General features: G+C 35.7%; 2 protein-coding genes across 3 annotated transcripts; both read left to right on the top strand.

The window, feature by feature from the left end:
* The first annotated feature begins 50 nt into the window (after nucleotides 1–50).
* On the top strand, nucleotides 51–6,843 carry LOC126369507 (arylsulfatase J-like). 2 transcript variants are annotated; one of them, XM_050013955.1, is made up of 8 exons: nucleotides 51–129; nucleotides 218–329; nucleotides 1,603–1,762; nucleotides 3,710–3,936; nucleotides 4,213–4,318; nucleotides 4,534–4,686; nucleotides 4,874–5,542; nucleotides 5,633–6,843. In XM_050013955.1, exons 1-8 carry the CDS (start codon nucleotides 74–76, stop codon nucleotides 5,848–5,850), a joined length of 1,701 nt encoding a protein of 566 aa, XP_049869912.1. In that variant the 5' UTR covers nucleotides 51–73; the 3' UTR covers nucleotides 5,851–6,843. The 2 variants fall into 2 exon arrangements, with proteins under 2 accessions (XP_049869912.1, XP_049869913.1); XM_050013956.1 differs by lacking the exon at nucleotides 1,603–1,762 and having other exon boundaries at nucleotides 65–329.
* A 324-nt stretch (nucleotides 6,844–7,167) lies between these two features.
* On the top strand, nucleotides 7,168–12,419 carry LOC126369524 (uncharacterized). The gene is made up of 5 exons (XM_050014005.1): nucleotides 7,168–8,668; nucleotides 8,764–8,863; nucleotides 10,119–10,223; nucleotides 10,405–10,560; nucleotides 12,016–12,419. The coding sequence occupies exons 1-5, from the start codon at nucleotides 7,869–7,871 to the stop codon at nucleotides 12,067–12,069; spliced, it is 1,215 nt and encodes a 404-aa protein (XP_049869962.1). The 5' UTR covers nucleotides 7,168–7,868; the 3' UTR covers nucleotides 12,070–12,419.
* Nucleotides 12,420–14,398: the final 1,979 nt, after the last annotated feature.

The following is a 14,398-nucleotide window of genomic DNA, read 5'->3' as shown; positions in this document are numbered from 1 at the left end:
TTGACGCATGGATTGTCTGTTGGGTAGGCCATTTCTAACGTAGGAAAGTGGTGGGGTGGTGGAGCATATTATAATGACACAATCATGCATTGGACAGTTTATCTTCAAACATTCAATACATCGTATTGGGTAACACGTGTTTGCTAGTTCTATAAATATCGAGAACAATAGTACTTAAACGAATGTAAATAAAATATTTGAAAAACTAATATTTCAGAATGGGAGTTTTTTGCACAGTTGCTACCCTTTTACTAATAATATTGGCAATTATGGTTGCTAAAGTAAACTCTATGCGCCCTAATATTGTTCTCATCGTTGCAGATGATATGGTGAGTAAAATGTTAGACTTTATTATTAATCTCTCTCTATTTAAGAGCTGCGCTCTTCTCGGTGGAGTAATCGTCATTCCTCTCTTCTTCCTGCCAAAACCTTCACCTCCCGATACGACACGACCTGTACCTTCTTCTCTTTTATTTGTTTCATAAATGTTATCCTAGGTCTACCCCTTCCTCTCTTCCCTAAATTTTTTTTATTTTTTTTTCCTTTTTTATTATTAATATACTTACACAATTACCTGTTACTTCTTTTTAACGGAATCTTTGGTCCAGTGGTATCAACCACTTGATACGTTGGGCCCACGTCCGATGCGGGGACAAACCACAAAAATCACTTTATGATCCATAGTTTGGTTAGGACTTAGGACATAGCAGATTTGGTCATCCAACCCGGCATGTTAAGCAGTCGGTCCCGGCTACTATTAGTCGTTTTATGGAGTCATGTCAGGGGTCTTTGGCAGCTCAATTATAACCCTGACCCCAGGGTTGATGTGGTCGATCATTAGTCTCACAACCCACATGAGGGGAGAAAAGTTACTAGTTTTGAATTGATCGTAACCTTAATCAATTTGTTCTATCCCAAATAGATTATGTAGATTCTTATGTGACGCGATAATGTATTCATTAATTGGTTGATAACATTTTTAAGATTTCACCAGGAATCTTATATAATTATATCAATTTTGAAACGCTGTATGGTAGAAATTCATCTTTCGGAGGTATGTGATCTATTCTGTATTGAGCTGATTTTCCCTTCGCGGATTGGAAGGTCAGACAGGCAGTCGCTTCTGTAAAAAACCGGATCTGTCAAATCTTCAGATTAGGTAAGCGGATCCTGTGAAAAAACGAGATAATGCTAGGGAGATGATGGTGATGATGAATTCTTTTTTGTACAGAGCATCAAAACTAAACCACAGAATCTACGTGCAATCAGATTCCAGTGGTTATAAAATTCTATATTTTGAGATTTAGACAGCCATATTGAACTTTAATTTCGCCTTCATTACCTACTTGGTAACATAATCCAATTTAAGTCTGAATAATCTCCAGAACCAATAAAGTGAAAAAATTAAGACGATATTTGCACCAACTGTGACAATATTGACTAAGTATCATTAATAAGAATAAGTATCATTTCTATGCCTAACGCCGTAGCGCTGCTGGAGCACACCCAAGACGATTGGAAATGGAATAAAAAAGTTAGAACTGGCAAATAGTTTTATTAGCTAATTTGTAAAACCACATTATAGTTATTTAACATTTTCAGGGCTGGGATGACGTCAGCTTCCACGGGTCGGATCAGACATTGACTCCCAACATAGACCTGTTAGCATACACTGGAGTGGCCCTGGAGAGACACTACGGTCACTGTGTTTGCACCCCTTCAAGAGCTGCTCTGTTAACTGGGAAATACGCGCATACCTTAGGTAAAAACGTAACAATTTTCTATTGTGGGTATTTAAGACTGTATTGTTTGTTAGATGTAATTTATTGCAGACTTGGCTCAGATGGCATTAACTACTTATAAAATACTTACCTACCGCACCTACGTAAAAAGTAATTGGCGTATCTCCACGCGCATTCACTAGTTGCGAAACAAAATTATAAAATAAATGATTTATTTCAAATATAAAATCACTGGTTTCGCTCGAAATCTGATCCAAAATGGGATTAATTTATGCGGCCTCTTTGTACTAGGTAAGTAGTGTTATAAAATTACCAGAAAAGTCACTACGTCTCTTAGTTCGAAGCCGTCAGAATTGAAAATAAAAAGAGAAAGTGCCAAGTTGATCACTACACTTGTTACGTGTCTCCATACATAATACTTACATAATGACGATACAACATACAAGACGCAGGTTTATCTTATCTCGTCATTTCAATTGATAATTTGTTATCCATTCATCTGGCGTTAAAACTGATAATGAGACTTGCATTATCGTGTTCTGCTGTCTTAACCAAGGGATTAGCCAAGTTATAAAACGATTATGACAATAGACGTGATAGTGAAAACAATAATAAGTAATATGGAATTTTGTCAATCACATACCTACATTTTTTCGTTTGTCATAATTCATTGTCAATGTAGTTACAGTCGTAGGTACGTTGTACTTATCTTGAAAATTGATATGGGTTTGTGGAAATTCGAGTAGATGGCTTTGAAAAGGAAAATTGACCAACTTTTAATAAGTTAACGAGTTGGTACATGTCTTACCATAGGGAATATTATGTATCACTACGGTAAAATACTCTTCGCTGAAAGACATTCTATAAACAAAACTATACCTGGAATATCCGCAGCAAGGTACACTAATTAATTTATTAAAGTGCGTATTGGTTAAATGTCCGTCTGTATCGTTATTCAACCATTACGTAGGTTTTGTTGATTTAAGTACCTTTTTAATCAAATTAATATACTTCAGTATGTATCATTGTATATATTTTTTAAAGACGAAAACAGTAGTTTTTATGTCAATCACACTGAATATTGAACACCAATTAAAGTTAGGGCTGTCATTCGGAACTATCGGGACCCGGTTTGTAAAGTTGTGTCGAAGCAGTTGTACGGGATAAATAATATCGAAATTTTATTCTTTGAAGTAAGGAACATTGTATCTGTATACAACTTTACCTAATCTTTTTCGATCTTATTTTTAGTCGCTTAGTTTTTTACCCAATCTCTTATCTCTTATGTAAGAATTATCATAAGTCTCGTCAAATTTAACGATTAAGAGCATACGTATTTTAAAAACTAAATCTTTAATTGATCTTTTGAGATTTTTTTTTGATTGTTTTGTATTTGTTTCATGTTTATTACGATACATTATCAGTATAATTTATTATTATACTATTGTAGCAGCCCTGCTGTAACCTATCTGATGTTCATTTAATGAATGGACATTGCAGACGTTTCCAATCGAAATATGATGTTGACTTTTATAAATAATTTATTTTTACTGGTATCCGTTACATACATTTATCTAACATATTACATATCTGTAATGTTTGCTATGAATTATTTTGCCATGAGTATCGTAACTTCAATGAATGTACGTATATAAACTTCTTATTTTTCCTTAACCTTTAAATAAATGAAACAAGATACTATTATTTCACAACTCAAGTCATTTCATTAGGTCACCTTACAATGCCTGAGTATAAAACTATCACTTTACAATATCATGTCTATATCCAACACACATCTCTATATCCATAAGTTTATAATACAAGTAGATCCATTTATTCGATGACCCTTGAGATCTAATCTGTTGACTACCACTTCGTAATGAACTTTCGGCCTAATAGTAGGTAAATGTCCTGTTATGGGTAGTTTGGGATTAATAGCCGTATTAATCCAATAATTTACGTTTCAGGTATGCACGGTTACCCATTAACCAATGGCGAAGATAGGGGACTGCCTTTGACAGAGAAAATTTTACCGGAATATTTGAAACAGTTGGGTTACGCTACTCATTTGGTAGGCAAGTGGCATATTGGGCAGTCTCGTACTGCGTACCTGCCCACCTCCAGAGGATTCGACTCTCATTTTGGTTACAGAGGTGGATATGTTGATTACTACGAATATATGAATGAAGAAACTGTGAGTATCTATAACACAACTATTAAGATGAGGTAAAGATTGGTTTAAGACAGGAAGACAGCTATAGACATGTTAGGTTTAATCAAGATCCGTGACGCTGCTGCTTGTTTCAAATAATATTTGGATTAGTAACCGTAATAGAACTGTGTAGTCCACCAGAATAATATAGATGAGTCCAGTGTCGAAGTTATATTATATGCTGTTGATTATTAAAAAATATGTTGTTAAAAGGTGTTGTTGATTATAAAATAAGTAAATATTAACTAATTGTTTTAGTGGAGTTTGGGTCAAGTATCAGGATTTGACCTTTATAGAAACCTATCAGCTGCATGGGATGTCGAAGGGTATATCACTGATGTGTTCACTGACGAAGCTAAACATAGTAAGTCTTAATAGTTTTATTTGCAGGTCATAACAACCTGAACTGATTAGCGCAAGGGAACTCCACAAAAACCCAACTAAAACATTGGGCAATAAAGGGGATTCTATTATCGAAATAGACTGCTAATTTTATGTTGCTTAAAAGCTTAGAATGTTTTCTAAAGGAGTCTTAAACAGTTTTAACACCTGTTTATTACTTCGTGTTTTATTTTACAGTTATAAGGAAACATGACGAGTCAAAGCCGTTGTTCCTGATGTTGAGTCACACCGCGCCCCACGGTAGCTTAGACGGCTTCCTCTTGCAGGCTCCACCAGACGTGGTCCGTAGCTTTCGGCATATAGAGTCACCCGAAAGGAGAATGTTCGCTGGTAAGATATGAGTTAAAAGAGAATTGACATCAGTGTAACTTTTTGGATGTAATCAGGTAATCGTGAGCGTGTGTCTTAGAAAGACTGACCTAAAAAAATATTTATAGATTCTGTATTGTGTAAGCACAATTCTACCTGAAGATATTAGGAATACAAAATGAAGTATTGAAGCAAGATTTTGTTTCAGCAATGATAAAAAAGCTTGACGATAGTGTCGGTGATGTTATTGAAACACTGTCACGGAAGAAAATGTTGGAGAATACTATTATTGTATTTATGTCGGACAATGGTGGAATGCCATTCGGTAGAAGCATAAATTACGCTTCTAATTGGCCTCTGAGGGGCACGAAATTTACTCCATTCGAAGGCGGAGTGAGAACTGTAGCACTATTATGGACACCTACTTTAGCATCCAATTCAAATCATTTATGGAAGGGAAATATGCATATCATAGATTGGATTCCTACTTTATTTGGTGCAATAGGTGCTGATCCGCCTTCAAATATAGATGGAGTAAATCTTTGGGATGATATTGTTTTAAACCAAAATTCAAGGAGAGATACCTTTTTTGAAATCTACACCTACCCCGAAACAAGTTTCAGCGCTGTTGTTTCTGGTGATTATAAGTTGGTCACTGGTAATGTTACGATAGACTACAGCGATCATTACAGTGGGAACTCAAGAGGCATTATCGGCCTTGGGCCTTCATACATTGAAGCTATTAAAATCAGCAAAATGTATTCTGTTCTTGACAAGCTCAAGAAGTCATTTCCTATTGAAGAAATCAACCTGAGAGACAATATACGAGTAGATTGTAAAGCAGATAGCCTTGTCAAATTATGTTACTCATATGGACGTAAGTGTTTAATGATGCATTAGTAAATTTTGACTTGTACATCAGAAAATTATCAGTAAGTAACTAATAAAATGATTTCTGTATTTTCAGATAACGTGTGCTTGTTTGACATCAAGAATGATCCCTGTGAAACCAGAGATTTGTCTGTAACAATGCCGGACGTGGTAGAGAGACTACAGGATATACTAAAAGCCGAAATGAACAGGGTAGTGGACCGCCCGAATCCTTTGTTTCGAGATCCTCGAGCTTTGCCTAGTTTGCATAACTATACCTGGGCAACGTGGGCTGACCATGTTATTGTTACCTGAGTTTAATACGTCCACAATTATTTGTAGGTAATACGTAAGTTAGTAAGTAAGAACTTTAGGTATACCATATATATTTTATATTAAAAGTTATTTATCTTCAAAAAGTTGCATATGTTTGTCAGACCATTTAGATGTCAAAGACGCAATTGTAGTGCTTGAGTGAATAGATAAAGTAGCTTATAGTATCAATCCCTATTTGACCCGCAAAGTTGTCGGAAAGTGGCGAAGGATAAGCTAGAATAATTAAACAAAGCATGGCCATGTAATAAAGTTGAGGGTACGTTCTGATATGATGAATTATTCTTGAAGTTTTGAGTTTGAGGGTCGCTCGCTCAAATATTTACACGCTTCAGGCGAAACTGTTCTCTTGGATTAATGAATTAGGCGCCATGTTGGTCTGGTATCAAGTTATTTCACTAACATAGTATAAATAACGAATTGTGACACGAGCATTGTAATGTTCTGTTTGCGAAGCCTATTTGTGTATGCAATACTGGAATAATGCTGTGTGGTAGCGTATGCCCGTGTTCTTTTAAGGATCCTAGAATTCTGTTGGGAATATAGGCATATTGAGTTAATTTCAAAGCAAAATAACATGTCAATCAATCAATCAATCAATAATACTTTTCTTTCAATATTAAGGCCCTTTACACGCTCCGACTTTTTGCAGCGAGACAATCGCGATGCAAGCGCGAAACGTCAAACTGTACACCATCGCGACTGCATTACTTTTAGTAGCGCATACGTATTCCATCCCCCTTTACCCACGAGTCTATTGGTTTATGTATATTAAAACCGCGTCTGCATCGCATACTTACGAACATCTACATCAATGCAATCACGATCCTGCATTACGATTGAATACCATACCGGAGATCCGGGCGTCCCGGGTTGGAATCCCGGTGGGAACATATCACAAAAATCACTTTGTGATCCCTAGTTTGGTTAGGACGTTACAGGCTGATCACCTGATTGCGCAAAAAGTAACATAACATAACATAACAAATACTTTATTGCACAAACAGGAAAAAACAAAAGAGAAATAAAAAGATAAGTAAGATGATCCGTACTTCGGATGGCACGTTAAGCCGTTGTTCCCGGTTACTACTTACTGAAGTAAGTAAGTAGTCGTTACGTGAGCCATGTCAGGGGCCTTTGGCGGCTCAATAACCCTGACATGTTTTTGTAATTCACCTCACAACCCAGACAATAGAAGAAGAAGATTGAATCGATACAAAGAAGCGATGCTGTCGCCTTACTATCCGGTCAAGTAGTTAATGTCATCAATAAGTCACGTCAATTATAATTATTATTATACAATAAGTCACGTCAAAAAAAAGAGCTGATCAGAACAATAATTGCGCTGCCGCTCATTTTGCATCACTGCAAAAGTGGCAGTGTATAAAGGCTCTAATACAAGTTTTCTAGGGACTGAGATTACAGGAATTATGATGCGACTAGACGCAGATTATAGTCTTTATATTAATGTCTAATTTTATTAGGGTTCACTTGTTAAGCTATGAAATGAAAATCTGATGTTAAAACGCTTCTTGCTTATGCTGTTCTTGCTTTTCGGCTATACAATAAACTGAACTCAACATCGCGTTACATCAGGGATAATTTTATGAGACTGCCGAAAATAGTAACCGCATAATCCTCAAACAATGTATAAGTAAATAAATACTTAAATTATAATATTAATGAAAGACGACATTTTAAAAATAACAAATGTGGATTTTTAATTCGATAATTACACATTGGCGACACCAGAACCAAATCGTTACCAGCAGAAAATTGTATAGTTAGTAGATGTGTATAAACAAGTATAGTATGTTAGACCGTACCCTTATAATTTCTTGTCTTTCTGCTTGAAGTAGATATATACTTTGTCACAACACAAAGCTTAGCATGAATAATATAAGTAAAGGGAAGTGTTTGCAAACACGACTCTTTATTTGAAGTCTACATTTTCATATCAGAATTTAAGTGAACCGGTAACGTGCAAGTGTATATTGATAATGACGGTGGATTCGGTGAAGTCTGACGAAAATTTCGAGTTAAATTTCAATAAACTGTTTAAATATTCTGTATTTTCGTTGAATTTTAATCGGTCACATCCAGAAATAAAGAAAGATAAGAAATGGGTTGTCCAATTTATTCTGATGTACGGGTTATATTTGGTGCCGAGTTCCAGTATACTCTACAGCACAATAGTACATGAGATAAAAATTGACTTGACAAAGGCTGTAGCCAACATGAGTTTGATGGTGATGTACTCCGTCGTAACCCTGAAATACGCACTACTAGTGATGCATCGGGAAGTTATATTGAGTCTGATAAACACAGTCAGGAAGGACTATGTAGTAGCTTTGACATTGCCCGAAGAAGAAAAGGCGCTGGTTGTAACATACGCAAAGAAAGGATCATGGATCGCGAAGATATGGCTATACATATCAATCTGTACCAGCCTCGTATTTCCTTTTGAATCCTTTTACTTAACGTTCTATTATTACGTTATGGGAGAAACTCAGGCGGTGGAGTTGTATCACCTGATTTATCCTGAACCCATTGAAAGGATAAAATTTAAAGTAGTTCCATTTCTTATTCTTTATGGCCTTCTGTACTACTTTGACTTTTTCTCCGCGACGATGTATGTCGGCGTGGTACCGCTTGCGCCAGCGTTCATGCTGCACGCTTGCGGACAGTTGGAGATGTTGAAAATGAGAATGGATAAGCTATTCAGCGAGGAAGTGAAGAGCCTTCAAGATCGAAAAATGAGACTGAATATTATTGTCAAGCAGTTGCAGGATATTTACACGTAAGCATAAAATGTATATTTTTATTTGATCAAAGGTATGTTTAGAAAAAATACATTTACGTTTCGAATTTTATATCCGTATTTATTATTTTTAGTTTTGTGGAAAAGATTCAGACTGGCTTCAAACTTCTATATGAGCTCACTTTGAAAGGAACTGCTATTATGTTGCCGATTATAACATTCAGCCTTATCGATGTAAGTTTTTGAAAATTTTACGAAAAGTTATGCTTTACTGATATAAAATACAAATATATTATGATACAAATATATAATACAAAGTCATATTGTATCACTTAAGTTTTTTTACTCTGTTACTTACACTGTAACTGTTAAGTACGTTGGTATGAAAAAATAAATAAAAAAAAGTTTCTTTAATTATATAAGATCTAATTAGTTGACCCGTGCCCAATTCGGTATGTTAGGGAAAAAAAGTTACGCTAGTTCCAAGACTCGAGATTTCGTCTTAATTAGCTTTATTTCTCTATTTTTTTAGCTCTCACGTCAGCCAGATGGTGTTTAATTTTGCGATAATCGTGTATTTATTTGACCTTCATGTGACCTGCGAAGCTAGTCTGTTTACCCAAATTTTCGTTGCCGTTTATAATAAATACAATTTAGTATAAGTAATCTACGGACATCACTAGAATAAGGTGTCCTACAAGTGTGCGGTTAACAAACTTAACGAAATAACTTCAATAATAATTAGCGTCCCTAACCCCCATCATGTTTATTAGAAGCAGAAACTACACTAAGTAAAGAAATGAAAAAATAACAAAATATTATTGGGCCTGAGTAATAGTTTGCGTTTCACCGATCGGCGTGGATTAAAAATCAGTGTTGTCCTCTGGGTTTTTCACTGAACCCTGGCCTTTTTTGGTGAGCTGCGGCACCCATATTTTTTTTTGTTTGTTTTTTTGTGTTTTTTTTGTTTTGTTTCTTTTTTGTTTTCTAAATATGAATGTATCTATTTTTTAATGTTATAAATGTATATGTGTGTCGTAGGTTTTACCTGAATAAACTTTTTATTATTTATTTTTTTTGGTTGGAGACATTACCTTAAAATATCACTATTAACATTTTAATACAAACTACGCAAAGCAAAGTCTACTTTAGGAGAAATTTTACAAAAAAAATTAAAATTTAAAAACTAATATTCAGATTCGTTTTTTATTATAGCATACTTACTTCAAAAAATACCTTCAAAAATGCCTCACATAGTCAATTCCTTGGTCAAACATTTAATCACAATCAAATTATATCCTATGTCACTCAGGAAGGAATATTGATTGTTTGATTAAATAATGTAGCTTTCTTCTAGGTATTCAGTGAAATAATATTTTATTTTTTATAATCCGTTTAGTAGTTCGGAAAATAACTTTCTACAAATAAACTCACAAACTTTACCTCTTCATAATATTAGTGTATTAATTAAGAATCTTCTATGTTTCAGACATTTAAACGTGGCAGTATCAGTATGGAATTTATTGTTCTCTTTTGGGGTGCCATCTTATTAAGCTACTGCCCTTGCTACTATGGCGATATGCTTATTGAAAGGGTTAGTAGGTACTTAGCACTATATTCAACAAAATGTTCCTGACTTGTTCCCTCTTTCAGTGCTTATTGCTATTGGTCCGCAATCGGGGGTTTTAAACATAATTTCCTAAGAAGACGCCTTTAGCTGATGTTCACGACCATTATTATCTTTATATAGCTTTTACTATGATGTATTTTTGCAGGCGGAGAGTTTCCGGACGGCGGTGTACATGAGCGGGTGGGAGGGCGTGTGGGACAAGCGCGCGCGCACCACCATACTGGTGATCATGACGCGCACGTTCCGCACCGTCGCCATCCGCACCATGTTCCGGAACCTCTGCCTCGACGCACTCACAGACGTAAGCATACGCTTCTCATCGCGTTATCCCGTTTTTGTCAGGGAAGACTTGAAGATTTGACGGATTCGATATTTTTAGTAGCGACAGCCTTCGAACCTACCAACCCGCAAAGGAAAAACCAGTCCGGGAATATAGGTTTTCTCACGATGTTTTCCTTCACCGCCGAGCAAGTGCATCCGTTTCTATAAAATGTTAAATGCCCTCATGAACGTATCTACACCTGTGCTTCGACGCTACGGCGCAGCAACGGTGGCAAAAATCTTAGGGGCTATTCAGTGCAACGCTTTCGTTGTTCGTGGATTTGTGCATGAGTCGCCCTCGGATCAATGTCGTTCAGTCTTACGCAGATCGTGATTGAGAGTGTTGATTCAACAATAGGTCTGTCGGACTGCCGTGCCACGGAAGTACCACGTGGATGAATTTCCATTTGCCTATAAGTATTATTATTTACATGGAACAGATTAAAGAGAAGGCGAACATCGTGTCTTATAAGGAGGTGAAGGAATTGGTCTTTGATAGACAAGAATGGAGAATGCTACACCGACAAGAGCGTGGCTCTTAAATTAGTGATGTGTGTGTATTATATTTAAATTTTACCTACCACCGCGGACATGCACTGGGTACGTGATAATCATTTATGATCCAAACATAAATACGCACACAATTTCGTATTTTTGGTTCAGACCCTTGCTGGATTCCAAAAAGCGACCTTCACAGTGAAAGTCAAGCGTTCGGCCAACTGGGCTACACCGGCTCCCTTCTACTTATATGGATTATCCTAAGCCTCAAGTTGACTTCTGTTGCCTTGTGGCTCTGTCCCCCTCTAAAGATAGATAACATTGGGTTTTTTGAATTTGCTGTATGAGCAATAAGGCCGCCTGTTGTGCCTTTCTGTATTTGTTGTCCTTATTTCTGTATATTATGCCCATTATTGAAACACATAATAACAAGTTCTTACCGCGTTTAAAGTAGGGATATGAGACTCCCGATATTTCGATACTGTTGCAAGTGCCATGATCACGGGAACGCGAAGAACCCGTTATTATGTGTTTCAATTATGATAATAATCGCGTAAACTTAAAACAATGTATTATGTCCATTGTGCTCAATAAAGTACTTTATCTATCTATTTAGACATTAACCGTGCATAGGGAAACCCATAAAGAGAAAATTTCAATCGAAAAAAAAAATCTGACTCGGGCGGAAGAGGACCCGGTGGTGTAATGGAACACGCTCGTCCCGGCTTGACAAGAGCTGCGGGTTCAAGTCCCGTCCGAGTCAGATTTTCTTTCGATAAATTTTCTCTTTGTGTTATCACCTGGTTTCCGGGATTTGTGCTCGGATAATGGCAATAGTCTCTGACTGTAACAATGTGACCTCTTCACGGCGCATAACCCTTTGGTACAGACATGATGATTTGTTACGTTACTTAAACATTATTTTGTTTTGTTCCAGGTGTATCACCAAGCGTATGCTATATTCAACTTCTTACTAGCTGCTTGGTCGTAAGCAACGGCGACTCTACATCAATTTACGTTTTTTACGTCTTGCCATACAGAAAATTACTTTTATTTACTTTTTATGCACAGCTATTGTTTAGATCTTATAACAATGTATTCTATATCTAATATCAACTTAGATTATACGTATAGCTAATTTATCACTAGAAAGTTATTTTTTAGGGATCTATGACATCAAAATCACTGCAAAAGAAACACATTAAGTACATAAACAATGACGACAAACAATTGGTACAAAAGCTTGCCTTATTGCTAAGGTAGCAATTTCTTCTAGGCAACCTTTAGGTATAGGATATAATTCTACTTACCTGTGTCTCAAAAATACTTGTAACTTGCACTAATCATGCACTTGTATTTTTTTTTAATATTATATTAAAATTATGTATATTTAAATTATGATGTTTCTATTGTTATTGTATTTTTAGACTAATTAGCTCAGACGTTGGCAATATACCTGTGTATCAAAACTTAGGGCGATAAGTACTTAAGTGTTTCCGAACAAGTATCACACGAATATAGAAATTCAAAAATAAATTATGCTAGTAAGTAGCGGATGTAAACCAAAGTCCAAAAAAAAAGATTTGTAAAGAAAAAAGAAGAAGAGTGTCAATCAATACACAAACAAATTGCTTGAAGAGTGCAAAGTTTCAAATAACTAGGAAACAAAACCTTGAATGCAGTCAATACTAAAAAGATTTCATACCTCCTTAGGACGAGCAAATTATGAAACGTTTTTTACACAGTCATTTACGAAAGGCTTTTACAAAACACTGATTACAAAGCACGCTTTAGCGATGCTTATTGATAACTATGAACGTAATCTACCTCTAAGATCACTTACAAGAAATGAATCGACATGGTGTTTAAAAAAGATAATGGCCACGATTCCTGCAGACACATCCTAATTTTACTTTGTTATACCTGTCATTTTCTTATCCGCCGAAAAGGAAAGGGACGGATGATTGACAGCTCTTAATTTTAGGAAGAATGAGTAAATGAATGAATAACCCGGGCGCATCAAAAAGGTACCTATTATTGGTGTCAACTTAATTCTTTCGGGTTATTGGCCAATGTACAATTTTTAGACGGTTTTTTTAGATTTGTACTTAAAATTGACGTGTGTTCCATAAATTTTATGCTTGTCGATTTCCCGTCCCTTTCCTTTTAGGCGGATAAGAAAATGACAGATATAACTTAAAATAAAATTAGATGGTGTTTACAGGAATTAGCACCAGTGTTGCTTTTAAAACTTATGAAATTATTTAATTCCGCTGTGTATATTAGAAATACAGGTAGGTACTTATGAATATTTTAATTCCAGATAAAAAGTAACGTAAGAAAGCATCACGCCTGTATCCCCAAAGGGGTACATACCTCGCCAGCTATGTATAAGTCTCATGTGATAGGGGGCGAGCCTATTGCCAGTAACCGGGAACAAATTCTGGAAGCCACGTGATATCGACTATCTATGATCCCAACATAGATACTTAATTTATAAAAAAATATACACATTGTTATCTTTAAAGTGAGTTAATAATAGGTAATCATTTATGGAATGAGTTTAATAATTTTAAAAAATGTTGAGAGACAGTCCACACAAAGAGATGGTCCATACGGAAAGATTTAAGTTTTATTTCATGACAAATCAAGTGGTTTCAAAAAAGCTGCAGGAAAAATTGCTTTACCTCAAAATCATTGATTCAAAATGTTTCGTGATAAGTATTATGTGTATTGTGTGTTGTGCAGCTTTCGACATCGTATCTACAGTGGCTGCAATGTGTCTTTGATTACTTGTGGCTCTGACCACCCCATTAGGGATTACGGGCGTGAGTTTATGTATGTATGTATCTGTATTATGATGTCACGTGCTTGCTAGGGCGGAAAACAATGTGATGAATCCTTATGGAAAATAAGTATACATTTAAAAAGCACAAATTCATAAAATTCTTCTGCAACCTCTTGGTAAGCATATTGGTAATGAAGCAGCAAACAAAGTTTCGCGAACACAAGAACAACGCAGTCATGTCAAGACAATTCTTGATACCAAGAGACATAGAATTGACTAAGTACAATTTATCACCGTGAAATGCATTATAATACCAACAGTCTTAAAATTTACATATAAAAAATTAGCTGAAACATGAAAAACAGAGTCTTCAGTAATTTAAATACTCTATGTGTTAGGTAGGTACAATCAAAGAGCAAAACTGCAGTCATTGAGCCCAACGAATTATTTGTAAACAGTGGTGAATTATAAACCATTAGTTGTCATAATTATAAAATGTATGTTTTTGTAGGAGTTTTTGGTCTATTACAGA

The sequence above is a fragment of the Pectinophora gossypiella genome, chromosome 9 (assembly GCF_024362695.1).
Source record: "Pectinophora gossypiella chromosome 9, ilPecGoss1.1, whole genome shotgun sequence".
NCBI classification, from domain to species: domain Eukaryota; kingdom Metazoa; phylum Arthropoda; class Insecta; order Lepidoptera; family Gelechiidae; genus Pectinophora; species Pectinophora gossypiella.
Note: the sequence above shows the minus strand (reverse complement) of the source record. Positions and strands in the feature narration are given on the sequence as shown.